A 14,757-nucleotide genomic window follows, 5' to 3' on the forward strand; every position below is an offset into this window, starting at 1 on the left:
TTTTGGATAAAATTTGTTTAATGGATAAGAACGCAGATTATTTTAAAAAAATTATCCTAAAGAAAGAGGAAGAATTGGAAACGAACGTCACAAAAAGAAAGAATAAAATAAAATAAAGAATTATTTTGTTCATTTCTATAAAAAGAAAAAGCAACAAAAATAGAGAATTACCATAAACTGAAATGAGCAAGAATTCAAAGCATTAAAGGAAAAAAAAAAATTCCATTTTAACCAATTTAAGTATGGTAGAACTGAAGAACTATACATATTAAAAAGCTCCATTCCTTCAATGATTGTAAGGACTACAAACATCATTGTGTAATACAAAATGATTGATGACTAGAGAAGATTTTCTAACTCTTTTTTCTTTTTCTTTTATTTTTTATTTTTTTTCTACAAGCGATGTGAATACTTTCAGTCTAGCATCCTAATCTTTGGCTTTGAAGTAAGAGCAAATGAATTAGTATAGATGAACTTGTATGTGACTGTAAAATTAACAATGAGAAGCACTGCAAGCAACCCACTAAACCGTTGTTTGTCAACTTTTTGCTAAGCCGGTGAATTAACATTGGAATGCCCATCAGAGCTTTGGCCAGCATGTTGTTTGTTATCACTATTCTTCCGCTTCAGAATCTCCTTAATTTCAGCTTCTCTCCTATCTATAAAATCAATCAAGTCCTTGAAGCTTGATGAGCGTAGTGTACGTCTACGCCTGGCAGGTTCAATCTCCTCAACCTCGACATTCTCCTCACCGTCCGGGCTAAACCTGCGATACTGACAACAGACCCTATAGAAAAACATGATAAGAGCAAGGACGCATGCAATGCCACAAATAAGGAACAATCCCCAAAAGCTCTTCAGAGAAAGCTGTCCACTTGAACCGTCGTCATCGCTCAGTTGAATAGAGCACTGATTATATGTCATCCATTTATTATGTATTTTTTGGAGATCACCATTTTCTGAGAGTTGAAGAATGGTAGTTGACAAGTCGATTGCAAGAGGAGAGTCCCTTTGAAATGCCTGATACAAGAAAATTGAAGATGCATGAAAAGTGGACCATATTGTAAAAGCTTGAGAATTCTTTTCATGTTACACTGCAAGCAATATATATGTCTAAATCAAAGTCAGTGTAAGGAAAAAAATAAGTTTTTAGCTAACTTTATACGTTAAGACCAACATCGTGATTAGATTTGCGACCAATACATTTCATAAACATTTCAATGTTTGGCAATATTATGCAATATTATCTGATCAAATTTTTAGTAGCCAGCATAGTGTCATTGCTGCAAAAATGACTAGATCAGCTTTAGTTTAACTAGGGTGTAGACAAAAAAGTTGAAATGTCTATACTTACAAATCCCCATCCGCTTTTTGTAAACTCCTGCCCCACTGTCCGGTATACACAGTTGGCTCGAGACAAGAAGGATTCAATGTAAGGAAGTTCATCAACAATTGCAGCTACCCCACCACCTTTTGGCCCTAGTTGAAGGACACGAGAATAATCTTCTTGGCTTTTTAACACAACAAGTCTGGATTCTGCTATGTTGAGTTCGTTGATCAGATAGTTCCATGCAAATGACCCATCTTGGACTCCTATTGGTTCAGTACTAGAAATCAAGGTGTCAATCCCATCAATTCGTGATGTCAGCTGCTGCACAGTCAGGATAGAAGTCAAACTGGCTGTATAACTTGAATTGATAATCAACACAACAAACAGCCATATGATCAGCACTAGCCGTCCCAAGGCGCTCACAGTGTTCTCCCCTGCATCAAGTCCAAGCAGTAAGCATGTTAAACAGTTTATATTATGGATTTTCAAATATTAGATCACCAACTCAAAAGGATGATATCCTGTTTAGACAAGAAAGCACGATAGAATAGGCATGAACTACATACTGTGTGAGAAAAACATCGTTGAGAAGCTAAACCTGCAAAAGTAGAAGCAATTTCAGAATAACTCTTACATAAAGCAGAGCCGACAAAGCGTATGTTACTAAAAACATCTGTCTGGAACAGATTTAGCAAATGCAAAATAGGTGCTGTTAATGGCATATGGTGCAGTGAAGCTGTATGACAGTTAGGCAGGACTCTTTGCAATTGGTGTTGATATATTTTAATTGGAAGTTATGAGATTCAAAGGTTTTCTTCCATTATGGTTTACAAAGTTCAATATGGCGAAATTAACATCTGAGCACATGCTGATTTTCTGTAATAACAAAAAATGCATATGCAAAGTTTTATAATCATGATTTTCATAGGGAGTTATATGTCATTGGGTCACACATCTAACAAGGAATTTTGGAGGCTCTCAGGTAATTGCCTGATCCACTAGTGAGACATTCATCAACACTAATTAAATCAGAGGACTTTAAGTTAAAACGCTAACCAGAAAATAGTTATAAGTTGGTGACTTGGAGAACCACGAAATTCCTGATTGAAACGATGCTCCAGAATCCACACTACTGCTCCCACAAAAAGAAAGAATCCACCAGTGACACACCACATTTTGATGGTAAAAGGTTTAAGAAAAGCCCAAGGGCTAAGTTTAGCCTTTTGAACTGGAGCAACAACAACAAGACCTGATTCCATATAAGGCTGTGTAAAATCCACAATCTTTGTCCTATTTGTAATAATCGTGATGTCACCAACAGCAGCATCATAGTTCTGAAGAAGGAAAAAAAGATAATTACCAAAACTTAATCAAATAACTAACTATATATATACACACACACTGATGCACCTACCGGACTGAAAGCCAAAAGCAGCCCCAACAAATTATCACATAACCTAGTTCAAGAACTCCTACAAAAGAATATATACTCATGTCTACACATGTGCAAGTTTATTTTCAATCAAAGCTAATTTTCCATCCTCATTTTACCAGAATTGAGTTATCCAGAAATAAGTACCACTCAATTGAAGTCAAAAGTATGGAGCAGGATACTCACATTTAGCGCAACTTGCTGCACCAGATCATTGTAGTCAGGGTTCCTCTTACCATCTCCATACAATATATAGGTGTGTGGGACAGGATAAGGGAGCAAGTTTACAGCAGCTTCAAAGACATCAATACAGTATCCTTTCACCCCAGGGGAGTGACTGTCTTTAGCCAAAAATTCTGTATAACTTACTCGGTATGGCACAGCAATCCTTAATGGTCGTCCATTGTTAGGGAATACCCATCCCTGAGGTGTTGTCGCAACTTCGCCAGGCCAAATTACACTGTAAAGATGTTGATTACTAGTAGAAGTATTGGGAGGCTTTGTATACAAGATTTCTGGAGCAACAACAGAGAGACCAGAATAATTTGACCAATAACCGATTCTGCGCATACCGGTTCCACCAACATTAAGAACATCATATGCTGGATGAACTAGATTCTTATCTGGACCAAATCTAACCTCACCACTTAGACCTGTAAAATTAGTCCTCATCAAAGTTTGGAGATATCGTTGCCCTCCATCAAAAATGCGGAGGGACGATAAGTTCAGCCTGCTTCCACTTGTGTCATTCAACCTTGGGTCATCAGAGAAAGATATATTTCCACCTTCATTTAAGTAAGTATCAAGAGCACGTGCAGCTAACCAGACAGAATCATAAGCGTAGAGTGCATAAGAATTAAAACCTGCAGGACCACTCTCTTTGTATTTGAGGTTGTTCCACCTGGACATGAATTTCTTCTTAAAATCAGTATCTGGGGTGTGATGGCGAAGAGCAACAACACCTTGTAAGAGGTTCATTTTGTCAAGGTCAACTGGTTCTGTTGAATCTAAAAGAGAAGGGAGCCAATCTGTGGTGATCCAAACATAGCCCTTGCCTGTCATCCCAAGACTCTTAGCAACAGAAAATATTGTCAAGCCAGAATCTGGATTGACATGTACAACAAAAATCCGAGATTCCATCAGATTTGCACTAACTAACAAATCATTAATTGTGCTTATGGAGGCTCCAGGAGTGAAGGCAGCCTTGTAAGATATCTTGGCACGCCTTTTTGCCAGGGCATCACCCAATACAGAAATCCCGCTTCTTCCATAATCATCATCTACATAGACAGCGATGACATCCCTCCATCCATAATAATCAATCAAATCAGCAACTGCATACATCTGATAAAGGTCACTCTGTGTTGTGCGGAGGAAATATGGGTACTGCATTGAAGAGAGAGTGGGATCTGTTGCTGCAAATGACAGAAGTGGTACGTTGAGTTCATTGACAACATGGGAGATCACATGAGCTATGCCAGAGGATTGTGGACCAATTGCTGCAACCACTTCATTTTCCATCAGCTGCAAAGCTACATCGTAAGGACACTCCCATCAAAAATTTCATCTTTCTAATCTTTTTATAGAGGGATATTGAAGCAAAACAGAGTTACTTCACTAGTAATGGTACCTAATTCTTTACATATTTAAGATTCCATTTTATAAAGTTGACGGTAGCCACAGATAGTTGCACTGTTTAGAAGATTGCACCGTGCAGACACAAAATTCAGGGGCGATATTAACTTAGATGATGATGCTAATTCAATGGTTCCACTATAGTTACAAACATCAACCTTTATCATTCATTTGATACTTGGACTATCTATAACTATAGAGCCAGATCAATCACCCATATTTTTGGGGCACAGAAGATAGAAACTGCAGATTTGACACACATCAAAGTAATTAATAAGAACACATAGGATGTCACTAAAGTAGGAAACATAAAATGATTACTAATGAAAAAATCATAATAATCATGTGACTTGTCCTTCAGCCACCATAGGACAGTCTGCTTCATTCAAAACATGTGATCAACCGTACAGTCTCTTGGGTACGATAAACAACAAAGGCAAAATACTTAAGAGAAGTACAATCATACTCAGAAACCTAAATTCGTAAAGGCAGATTAATATGTCTGAACACTTAGATGCTTTAAGCGATGGACATTGGAATCCAGAAATTCAATCCATAAACATAATTTAACTCATTTCTTTATTCAAGTAAGAATACTGTTGGTTTTCTGATTCCTAAAACTAAAATAAATGCTTAACTCAGTTTCCTCTGAATAAATTAGGGCGTTGAGTTTAGAAATTACCTTCCACAGTTCCAAGAAATCCGCTGCAATTCGTGTCATGGATAACAGAGTTCAATTTTGTCCCAGGAAGAATAGTTGGATCAGAATTAACATCATCAACTGCAGCCGCAATTGCAGGCCCCGCAGCCCTCCCAATAACTGAATCAACAGTAAATAAAGCTCCAATATTCACGGACCGAAGTATTGAAGAAGAATTTTCATCTTTTCCGGCTCCCTCCATGACTTCCATACGCACCCACATACAAAAAAGCAACAACAGCAGTCTTCTAGTCATTTCTTTATTGCAAGGCCCGGAATCAAGAATACTCCTTGCCTAAGAAAGTTGGCAATTAATTGATTAATTCTTCTGCTAGAATTACCATACGTTCATAAGCACCTGCCAATTACAAACATGAACACCACATGGGATTAAGAAAATCACAAAGCTCTACTCAACTGATAGAAAAGATGGTCTCTAAAGCAGCCAAATGCAAACAGAAAACAAAGAAAATTCAATTACCTTATACAAACAAAAATCTGGGGACTCAAAATCCAAGCTTGACCAACTTAAATACAGTCTATGCCTACCACGTGAGGAACAGGGAAAATATTAAACTAAAGGAACAAGTTGGAAAAGAAATATTGAAGATTACAGCAAATCCCACATGCCAGGAAGAACTGAAAACTTAACACATATAAAGATATGGAGAGGAAGTTGCATGGTGGGTGGGGATGAAGATATTTATCTGAATAAGCAGAGACAGATAAAGCTTTGAACTGTTGAATCCACAATATATAAGGTTAAAAGACACAACAAAACACTTCACAATCACATTCCAACCACTAGTAAAGAGAGCTTCAAAGCTATAAACAGTCTTTGAAGCTCAAGTAAGGAATCATTTCCCTCACTTTCATGTCTCTTTGTCTAATTTGTCCACCCCTCTATTTATTTTAATTATATCTTTACCTTTCTAAACTTTTACCTAATTATTTGTTGGAGTTTAACATAAGTTATATACATATAAAATATTGGAAATGGGTACGTCAACCAAAGGCCAAGAGGCGAAATCAGAATCTTATGGAATTACCGATGATGGCCCATGCATGCATTGGACTGTATATGTATAGTTATGGCATCATTAATTGGTAGCAGCAAATTTGCAGGAAAACAACAACAATTATGTAAGGTGGGGGACAATATTTATGTGTGGAACACGTGATCCTACCGTATTTACCCCGTCAATGCGTTAGGATTTGATTCTTTTCAACTTTAGGTATCCATCCTATTTTTATTTTATTTTAAATTCATTCAATTAAACAAATTGATATAAGATAAAAATCATTGTTAAAATATTTGTTTTAACTGTCTTTTGATGATTGAGTGATTCGATAGAGGCTTTTAAATGTATTATTCATAAGGTCTTGAGTTTGATTTTCTCATCGGTCGACAATTGATAATAAAAATAATCACTTAAATTCTTACTCAATCGGTAATTCCATGAGTTTGATAGATTAATTAAAGTGTGTATAATTGATACAACACTCTCTATCATTTAAAAAAATATATATAAATATATGTTTTCATCAATTCCCTTAATTTATTCTATATTATTTAATAACGCTGTGGGACTGGTCTGTTGACGTCGTTAGAAACTTAAAATATCAACAAATAGCTTTGACCAAAATGAATTAAGATATGAAGAAAATTCAAAAACGAGTGGACAAATAACGGATGCCTAACATTATATATGATGATGATGACGATGATATCACAATAACTTTATTCAGAGATGTCATTATAATGTAAGCAACTGGTGTTGTTATTTAATCAACATACAAAATCTGACTTATCGTCACCTTTGTTTTTGTTTTTGTTTTTTTTTTTTTTTAAATCGCTATAGTTTTTAAGTTATATCTCAACTAATTTTTTAAAATTTTTAAAATTATCACTGTAACAAAAGTTTTAATAATCATCTTTATTAATATTTGAGAGATTTAAACTCAAAAACTCTTAAAATCTCTTTTATTTTTTTATCATCAGACTATCTAATGGTGATTAATGTCACACTTTATTTTTATATGAAAAATAATTGAAATTAACTTACATTAAAAAACAAAAAAAAAAAACAATAATATACTACCAGTAACTGTACTAGTTTACATAAAAGGAAAAGAATCAGAAAAAGAATTAAGTGTTTGTTAAAAGGGATTATATATCGGCTGTTGCTGCTAGTTTTCCCTTTGTAACAAGCAACAATTTTTAAATTTTAATGCTGTCAAAGCTGTATGATTTTGTCTGTCATAATTTAGGATTATGAGAGACTAAACTTTTGTTTATGTTCATGAAGGTACTGTATATATATAGTATCCAACTCAGATACCTTTAATAAGGACTTCCATATAATTAAAAAAAATAAAGAGTGGGTCGGTCCGTATAATTTAAGATGTGGATGCAGTTATAAATATAGAATATTTGTAATGGTTGTGACATGGAAAGTAATCACAAGTGGTTAATTGCTTTAGAGTGTTAAAGGATGAGAATAAATTAATAAATCAAATAAATTTGATATTGACCACATCTTTACAAAAAGTATTAGATGGACAATATCTAAAGAATCACACTCACGTTCCCTTCCTATTCAGCACAAGATAAAGAAAACATCGTGCTTCACGCCCCAATACCTGTAACCAACATATTACACAAAATACAAGTTTTAAATATAAATTCATTAAAAAATAAATATCACCAATTTCTTTAATTTTTACTTTTAACACTATTCTCTCAAGTGTTTTTAACTTAAGTGTTTAGGTTAATTAACGTGTATACTTTAACTAATTATCAGAATCTATTAAATATTTTATAAATCTAAAAAATAGTATAAACAATAATGTTATTGATGACATTAATATTTAAACTCAAAAACTATAAAAATGAAATGAACGTTACTGACTCCAAGTCAAATCCTTTGAAGATTTTTTTTTTACTATGCGTAAGATAATTACCCATGTGGCGATATAATATATATGAGAGCTTTGAGGATGACACAACTGTTTTCACATGGTCCAGATTAATGAAATGGACAGAGATTCTCATCAATGTTTGGTGCAATTTAAAAAAAAAAATTAAGAACACAATAAATAAAAATAAATGGAAGAAACACAATTTACACAAAAAAAAAAAAAAAAAGCGAAATATTTTAAATCAAACACGTGGTTAGATTAAGACCTCTCGGAAAAAGTCACAACACCGCAGAATATCTTGCATTTTGATATCACGAATAAATAAATCGAATCCTATTCATTCTTTTTATCTAAATTCAACAAAACATTAATACATTTTTAGATATAGAAAAAAAATTGGATAATACAAGATTTGGTAATGTTTGAACCATTTTGTACATGAAACTTATATTCGTATGTTAATTGCTTATACTTGTAATATTTGCAAATTTAAATGGTTATATAATATAATATCAGGTAATGTATAATATTTATTCCCTCCCCTTTTGAATCACAAAAGAAGATTTATCCACTGAAAGAATAATAAACAACAAAACATGACCCCTGGCCCTGGGCCATAATTAAAAAAGTAAATTTCAGAAAAGAAAAAAAAAAAATCAATTTCTTGCTTTTTTGATTGACATGAAAATGAAATTTGGAGTCTTATCCCATTAGATATTTTCTTTGCTTGTTATATGGGAGATTCTTAGCATGTAACCCATCATTTATTTGATCGTATGCCTTTGAATCTTCCACCGTCAAAATACACAATAAAATAATAAGATAAATTGTAATATATGTAACGACAAAGTAAATTGTTATAATATGATAATTAATCAGTTAAAATATATTTTACATAGACAAGTGAGGATTAAATGTGAAAGGCTGTCGGGGCTCATTATTTTATAAACATATATTTTAAAATAATTTATCATAAAAATCATGTTATACAAAAGTCAACTTAGATTGGTAAGCGTATCCAATAAAATAAGAGAAAGCAGGTCCCGGTGGGTTCTCTTAATGTGAACCATCTCGTACGTCTTTGGTTAAGGCATTCTTAACCACACCTGAGTATTTATTTAGAGGTGTCCACTCCACATTTCCAGTTCCATTATTTTACGTACCTTGTGTTTTGGTCCTACAACAAACGCACTCCCCACAAGTATCCTATAATATGTTACAATTTTAGTTAACAAATATATCAGCAAAACTGGTATTTACAATTTTATATGCTTCATCAATTCTAATCAGTATTGGATAAGAAAATTAGTACATGAGTCTTAATTAAGTTGCACTAAATGATTGGTTTAGACACCAATTCACTTCAAACGGATGTACCATGTTGTTGGGTTGCTGAGTTCACATGGATTTGAGGATTCTCGCAATGACTGAACATCTTTTTGATAGCTTCTTCCTTCTCATCAATGAAGTCAAAAAAGTTATAAATGAGCTGAGAACAGCTGCTACTTGATGAAGTTGGGGTTGAAGATGATGAAGAAGAAGAGAGCATCTCCCTTTTTTTGTAACGCACAAACTGGCGAACCACTCTTAGCAGAAACACAAAAAGAGCACTGAGGGTGATGATAACACATAAAATGTAAAGACCCCAGAAGCTGACCAACTGGAGTTGGTGAGGCTCCGAGTTTTGGTTCCTCTCTTCTGGGCAACCCTTTTTACAAAACCATCTCTCACGAAGCTTCTGAAGCTGTCCATTCTCAGAAAGTTTTAAGATTGCAGTAGACATGTCGACAGCAAGAGGAGAACCTCTTTGAAAGGCCTAATTAATTGCAATGAACAAAAGCAATGAGAAAAAATGTCTGAAACTATAATAGTAGAATGACATTTGGTTATCTGTTTTCCTTCAAATTTCATGATATGAGTTCTAATGTTTGCATTTATGCTAAAATCTGTGAGCAAAAATGTCTAGGTTCAAGATTAAAAGTATTCTAACAACCCACATTTATAAACTTGTCAAACCACCTGCATAAGGGAACCAACTTAATATGCATGCTTTTACTTGTAAAAGAAGCTACTTACAAATCCCCATCCACTTTTGGTAAATGGTTGCCCAATAATCCCAAAATCGGTTCGCTGTTTTAGAAACAACTCCACATATGGAAGCTCATCCACTATAGCTGCTACCCCACCATTAATTGGACCTTGCCTCAGAGCTCTTTCGTAAGCTTCTGGAGAGCTCAGAGAAATGAGTCTTGAGCGTGGTATGTGAAGACTTTCCGATAGATAGTTATAACTGAATGACCCCACTTGGTACCCAATGGGCCAATCATTGGCAATCAAGCTGTCAATTCCCTGGATGGGAGTTGAAAGTTGCTGAACAGTGAGGATCGAACTCAAGCTTGCTGTATAGCTTGAAGTTATCACCATCAATAAGAAAAGCCAGACCACCATCACCAGCCGTCCCAGTGGGCTTATAGTAGCTTCTTCTGTGGTTTAATAAGAAAATGAAATTTTTGTCAGATTAATATGAATCTGAACATTGCCACTTTTAGGACTATAACCAGAGTGGTGATAACAGAATTTATTTTACTCTCAACATTTGATAGAGAAAGGGATGAAATAAAAACTTTTGTGGTAACAGGAAGTAATTGGCAGCAAACAATTAGTCTAAAACCACATTAACTTATAACATTTCAAAAGAAGTAGTCTTCATATTTTAGGCCTGATTTTGGGCAAGAAAAACTAAGATACTCTGGTTAATGAAGTTTAGAGTTTGAAGCTCCAGGACTTGTTAGTGATCTATTGTGTACTATGTAAATTATAGAATTTTCTGGAAACAAGACGGGGGGTTTTCTATGTATTGAAGAGTTTATTGTATAGCATAAGTTGTATGCTCTGTAAAGAATATGTATTGTCAAGCTAAAGGAGGTCTTGACCTTATTCTGCAGGGCTGCCTTAGTGAAAGATGCACAGCTCAAGTAAAACAAAATGAAGGGAAAAGAAAAGGAGAAACAAGTAATAATTAACTACTGTAGACTGTAAAATGACACATTTCTACTTACGGTTCGTTTTAAATAGTGTTGAGAAACTGAACCTGAAACATGGAAGGATTGAAAAAAGTTAAGAGTTTACTTGGCTTATGCCCACATGGACTTCATCTATTTCAAACTCAAACTGTCTGCTGAGAAGACTTACAAAAACATTGTGACAATTTGCCTTCTAGGAGGACCCCGAAAATCATCATTGACTCGATGCTCAAGAATCCAAATAACCACTGCAATCATCACAAAAGCAGCTGCAGTGACACACCACATCTCAACTGTAAATGGTTTTAGAAATACCCAAGCACTAGACTTCCTATTGTTAATTGGAGCCACAATGACAAGACCAGTAGCAACATAAGGCTGAGAAAAATCAACAATTCTTGTTCGATTTGTCACAATTGCAATGTCCCCAACAGCTGCATCAAACACCTGAAACCACAGTTTCAAAGAACATGCAAGACATGTCCATCAAAGTTTGTCATGAGAAATCTGCCCTTTGTAAATGCATGTTTCTGAACAGAAAATGATTATCATACAACTCATACAAACGGCAAAAATGAAATCTATTTCTGGCAAAAAATTTGGCCAGATAAATCTAAGTATTCCTGAGTTTGGTGATATAAGGTTTTTAGAATGTTTTTCATGCACTAATAGACTATTCTTGCTTAATAAACTTCATTAAAGTCCTTTTTTATTTTAACTTTGATGTTTATATAACCAATGCGATCTACTTACATTGTTTGCAATCATTTCCACGAGCTTATCATAACTAGGATTGGATAGGCCATCCCCATAAGGCACAAATCTGTAAGGCACGTCATATGGGACTAATTTCCTTGCTTCGAGGAATATATCGATACAGTATCCTCGGATTTGATGGCTACTGTGCTCTTCTGTAACAAAACCAGCAAAACTAGCTCTTTTTGGCACTCCAATTCTCAAAGGTCTATCCTCATTTGCGATCACCCAACCTCGCGGTCTTTCCGTCTTTCCACCAGGCCAAGTAATATTTTGAAGCTGTTGATCCAATTGGGACTGGTTTTTCTTTTGTGCAATGAGAGTTTCAGGGGGTAAAACTGAGAAACCAAAATCACTATACCAGAATCCAACTCTTTGAATTTCCATCTTGTCAATATTTATGACCTCATAACCATAACTAACAATGTTCCGATCTTGATTAAACTTAAATTGACCTGTTAAACCAGTAAAGTTTGTCTGCAATAATTTCCTGCGTAGAAGCTCCCCACCATCAAATACTCTGAGCTCCCCCAGCTTTACTCCAGTTACTTTGATATCAAGTGAGTCCTTATTGACAGAAAAGGTGATGTTATTTTCATCTATGAACTCATCGATGGAACGCGCAACTGCCCAAACTGTATCATAAGCATACATCCCATACGTATTCAACCCAGAACTTGCTAATCCTTTCTGCTCCATATTGCTCCACTGAGAAAGAAAGGCCTTCTTACGGGCGGACTCTGGAGTATGTTGACGAAGCGCTACTATTCCTTGGAGATTACTAAGTGAAGTTCCATTCAGAGGAGAGAATGAATCTAAGGTAGCAGAAAACCAATCTGTTGCAAGCCAAACATAGTTGCTGGTCATCATTTTAAGTTTTTGGGCCATAGCAAAGATTCTCAATCTGGGGTCAGGATTAACATGGACAACATAAACTCGAGGACCAAACAACTTGGATTTATTGAGTGCATCTATGATGTCATTCTGATCAAACTGAATATTTAAAGGCAATTTATATGAAATTTTTGCCATCTTCTTCTCCAATGCATCATCTAAAGCAGATACGCCATTCCTCCCATAATCATCATCTACATAGATGGAAATAACTTCTTTCCACCCATAAAAATCAACAAGATCTGCTATTGCAGCCATTTGGACGTAGTCACTTTGGGTACTTCGGATAAAGTAAGGGAATTGCTGGGAAGATAAAGTTGGATCAGTAGCAGCATATGAAATTAGAGGTACTTTGAGGCCATTGGCAATTTCAGATATCATATGAGCTATTGAGGAAGACTGGGGGCCAATTATGGTCACTACCTCTTGCTCGATCAGTTCAAAAGCTGTCCAAAGAAAAGAAAGAAAGGGACAATTTAAACAATGTAGTTTTCAAGTACTTCAGTTCTTGAGTATAAAAGCAGCAACACTAATATTTATTTATTTATTTATTATTATTTTTTTTTCAGTCAAATTTCTTGGGGATATGCAAAATCAAGCATGCCATCATGTCAAAACTTGATAAAATTATCGTTTACAATGCCTAATTTTGAAGAAGTTCACAAATTATAGATTCCTCACGCATGATAGATGGATATAAAAAGAAATAGGAAAAAATCACTAATCAATGATCTGGCAGAGTTACACAAATGGAAACATAAAAATATCAATTGTCACCCACGAAGAAATTCAAACTTTTCCTAAAACCATTAGATTAAAAAAAAAAAAAAGAAAAAAAACTGATATCAACACCACAGTAAAACTTAAATCACAACAGGAGAGAAAAAACTATAAAAGTAAATTTAAGCGAGAAAATTTGAAGGCACCTTCAATGGAACCCAAGAAGACACTACAACTTGCGTCTTGCTCAATCAACCTCAACTCAGTCCCATTGAGAATTACTGGATCAGCATTAATATCGGAAACTGCAACTTCCATTGCTAGCTTTGCAGCTCTACCTATAACCGAATCAAAGGTAAAAATTGCACCAACTTTCACAACAGCAGGCCTCTGGCAATACACAGAACCACAAAGAACTATCCATACAAATACAAACTGTGGTAAAACCGCCAAATATTTCATTTTTGAACAATATCAACCCAACCCAGCAACAGAAAATTGTTCCCTGAGCTAAGGTTTCATAGACTTAAAAGACTTGACAATTAAACCGGGTCAGCAGTACATATTTACTGATACCCAGGTAATTTTCAAAGAAGAGGCATACTAGAGGAGAGGACTGAGGATCAAGTTCAACAATGAATAGAAAATGAAAGGGTGGCTGACTACTCTGTTGCTTGATCAGAGAACTACCAACTACTTAATAAAGACAGAATCTTGGTCACAGACTCACAGGAAAGTCCACAACTTCAATACAGAGAAAATGAGTCCCAAAGATTGCAATTTGCAAAACAGAGAAATGAGTAACTGTTGATGGAACGTGTTTGGTAGGGAAATTAGTAAGGAGAGATTACGTACCCTTCCAAATGGGGAAGGATGAAGATATACGTAATCCTGAATTTGGACTCGTGAAAATTATGTTTCAGAAGTGTAAACTGTAAACTCTAACATCATGACTAAGAAAGATGAAGCTTCATACAAAAATATTTTATTATTGAGACTTGAGACTTGAGAGAGAGCCATCATCAAACAAAGGGTATCCAGAAAAAGATTGTAATTGGCCCAAATTTTGACGAAGAAACAAGAAATTCTAGCAAGCGGACAAGAAGAGAAACAGAGGACATTCAAGACAAACAACAGAAGGGAAGAGAAGATAGTTACATATCACCAACAGTACAATCAACGTGACGCACAAGTCTTGCAATCTAGTGAAAGTTATCCGGAAGATGGGGCAGAGATAACGATTTAATTACCATGGTGCTAATTTTGAGGAAGCCGTAAATCAATGTGATGCCTTCAGTTTGTATTAAATTCTTCAAGCACCATACTCCATGTTTACTTTAATGTT

The 14,757-nt window shown here is 35.0% G+C and overlaps 2 protein-coding genes across 4 annotated transcripts; both read right to left on the reverse strand.

Annotated features, from left to right (window-relative positions):
* Window positions 1–511: 511 nt before the first annotated feature.
* LOC116136954 (glutamate receptor 3.4-like) lies at window positions 512–5,706 on the reverse strand. 2 transcript variants are annotated; one of them, XM_031422641.1, is made up of 7 exons: window positions 5,579–5,706; window positions 5,080–5,455; window positions 2,949–4,294; window positions 2,387–2,664; window positions 1,897–1,928; window positions 1,355–1,764; window positions 512–1,020 (listed from the first exon to the last, which is right to left on the reverse strand). In XM_031422641.1, the coding sequence occupies exons 2-7, from the start codon at window positions 5,351–5,353 to the stop codon at window positions 550–552; spliced, it is 2,811 nt and encodes a 936-aa protein (XP_031278501.1). In that variant the 5' UTR covers window positions 5,354–5,455; window positions 5,579–5,706; the 3' UTR covers window positions 512–549. The 2 variants fall into 2 exon arrangements, with proteins under 2 accessions (XP_031278501.1, XP_031278502.1); XM_031422642.1 differs by lacking the exon at window positions 5,579–5,706 and having other exon boundaries at window positions 2,949–4,286; window positions 5,080–5,262.
* Window positions 5,707–8,996: 3,290 nt separating this feature from the next.
* Window positions 8,997–14,381, reverse strand: LOC116136955 (glutamate receptor 3.7). Of its 2 annotated transcripts, none has more exons than XR_004129101.1 (7): window positions 13,619–14,380; window positions 11,796–13,138; window positions 11,212–11,489; window positions 11,079–11,110; window positions 10,096–10,502; window positions 9,332–9,835; window positions 8,997–9,225 (listed from the first exon to the last, which is right to left on the reverse strand). XR_004129101.1 is itself a non-coding variant. In XM_031422643.1 (7 exons), exons 1-7 carry the CDS (start codon window positions 13,872–13,874, stop codon window positions 9,197–9,199), a joined length of 2,784 nt encoding a protein of 927 aa, XP_031278503.1. In that variant the 5' UTR covers window positions 13,875–14,381; the 3' UTR covers window positions 8,997–9,196. The 2 variants fall into 2 exon arrangements, 1 of the variants encoding a protein (XP_031278503.1); XM_031422643.1 differs by having other exon boundaries at window positions 9,397–9,835; window positions 13,619–14,381.
* Window positions 14,382–14,757: the final 376 nt, after the last annotated feature.

Source organism: Pistacia vera, unplaced genomic scaffold (genome assembly GCF_008641045.1).
Source record: "Pistacia vera cultivar Batoury unplaced genomic scaffold, PisVer_v2 Contig320, whole genome shotgun sequence".
Classification (NCBI taxonomy): domain Eukaryota; kingdom Viridiplantae; phylum Streptophyta; class Magnoliopsida; order Sapindales; family Anacardiaceae; genus Pistacia; species Pistacia vera.

Coding starts and splice junctions, on each gene's coding strand:
- LOC116136954 (XM_031422641.1), bottom strand. CDS start 5,353: ATGACTAGAAGACTGCTGTTGTTGCTTTTTTGTATGTGGGTGCGTATG. Junction 2,665..2,948: donor TGCAGCAAGTTGCGCTAAAT/GTGAGTATCCTG, acceptor TTCCTTCTTCAG/AACTATGATGCTGCTGTTGG. Junction 1,929..2,386: donor CAACTTATAACTATTTTCTG/GTTAGCGTTTTA, acceptor CTACTTTTGCAG/GTTTAGCTTCTCAACGATGT.
- LOC116136955 (XM_031422643.1), bottom strand. CDS start 13,874: ATGAAATATTTGGCGGTTTTACCACAGTTTGTATTTGTATGGATAGTT. Junction 13,139..13,618: donor CTTCTTGGGTTCCATTGAAG/GTGCCTTCAAAT, acceptor TTCTTTGGACAG/CTTTTGAACTGATCGAGCAA. Junction 9,836..10,095: donor CCAAAAGTGGATGGGGATTT/GTAAGTAGCTTC, acceptor GCAATTAATTAG/GCCTTTCAAAGAGGTTCTCC.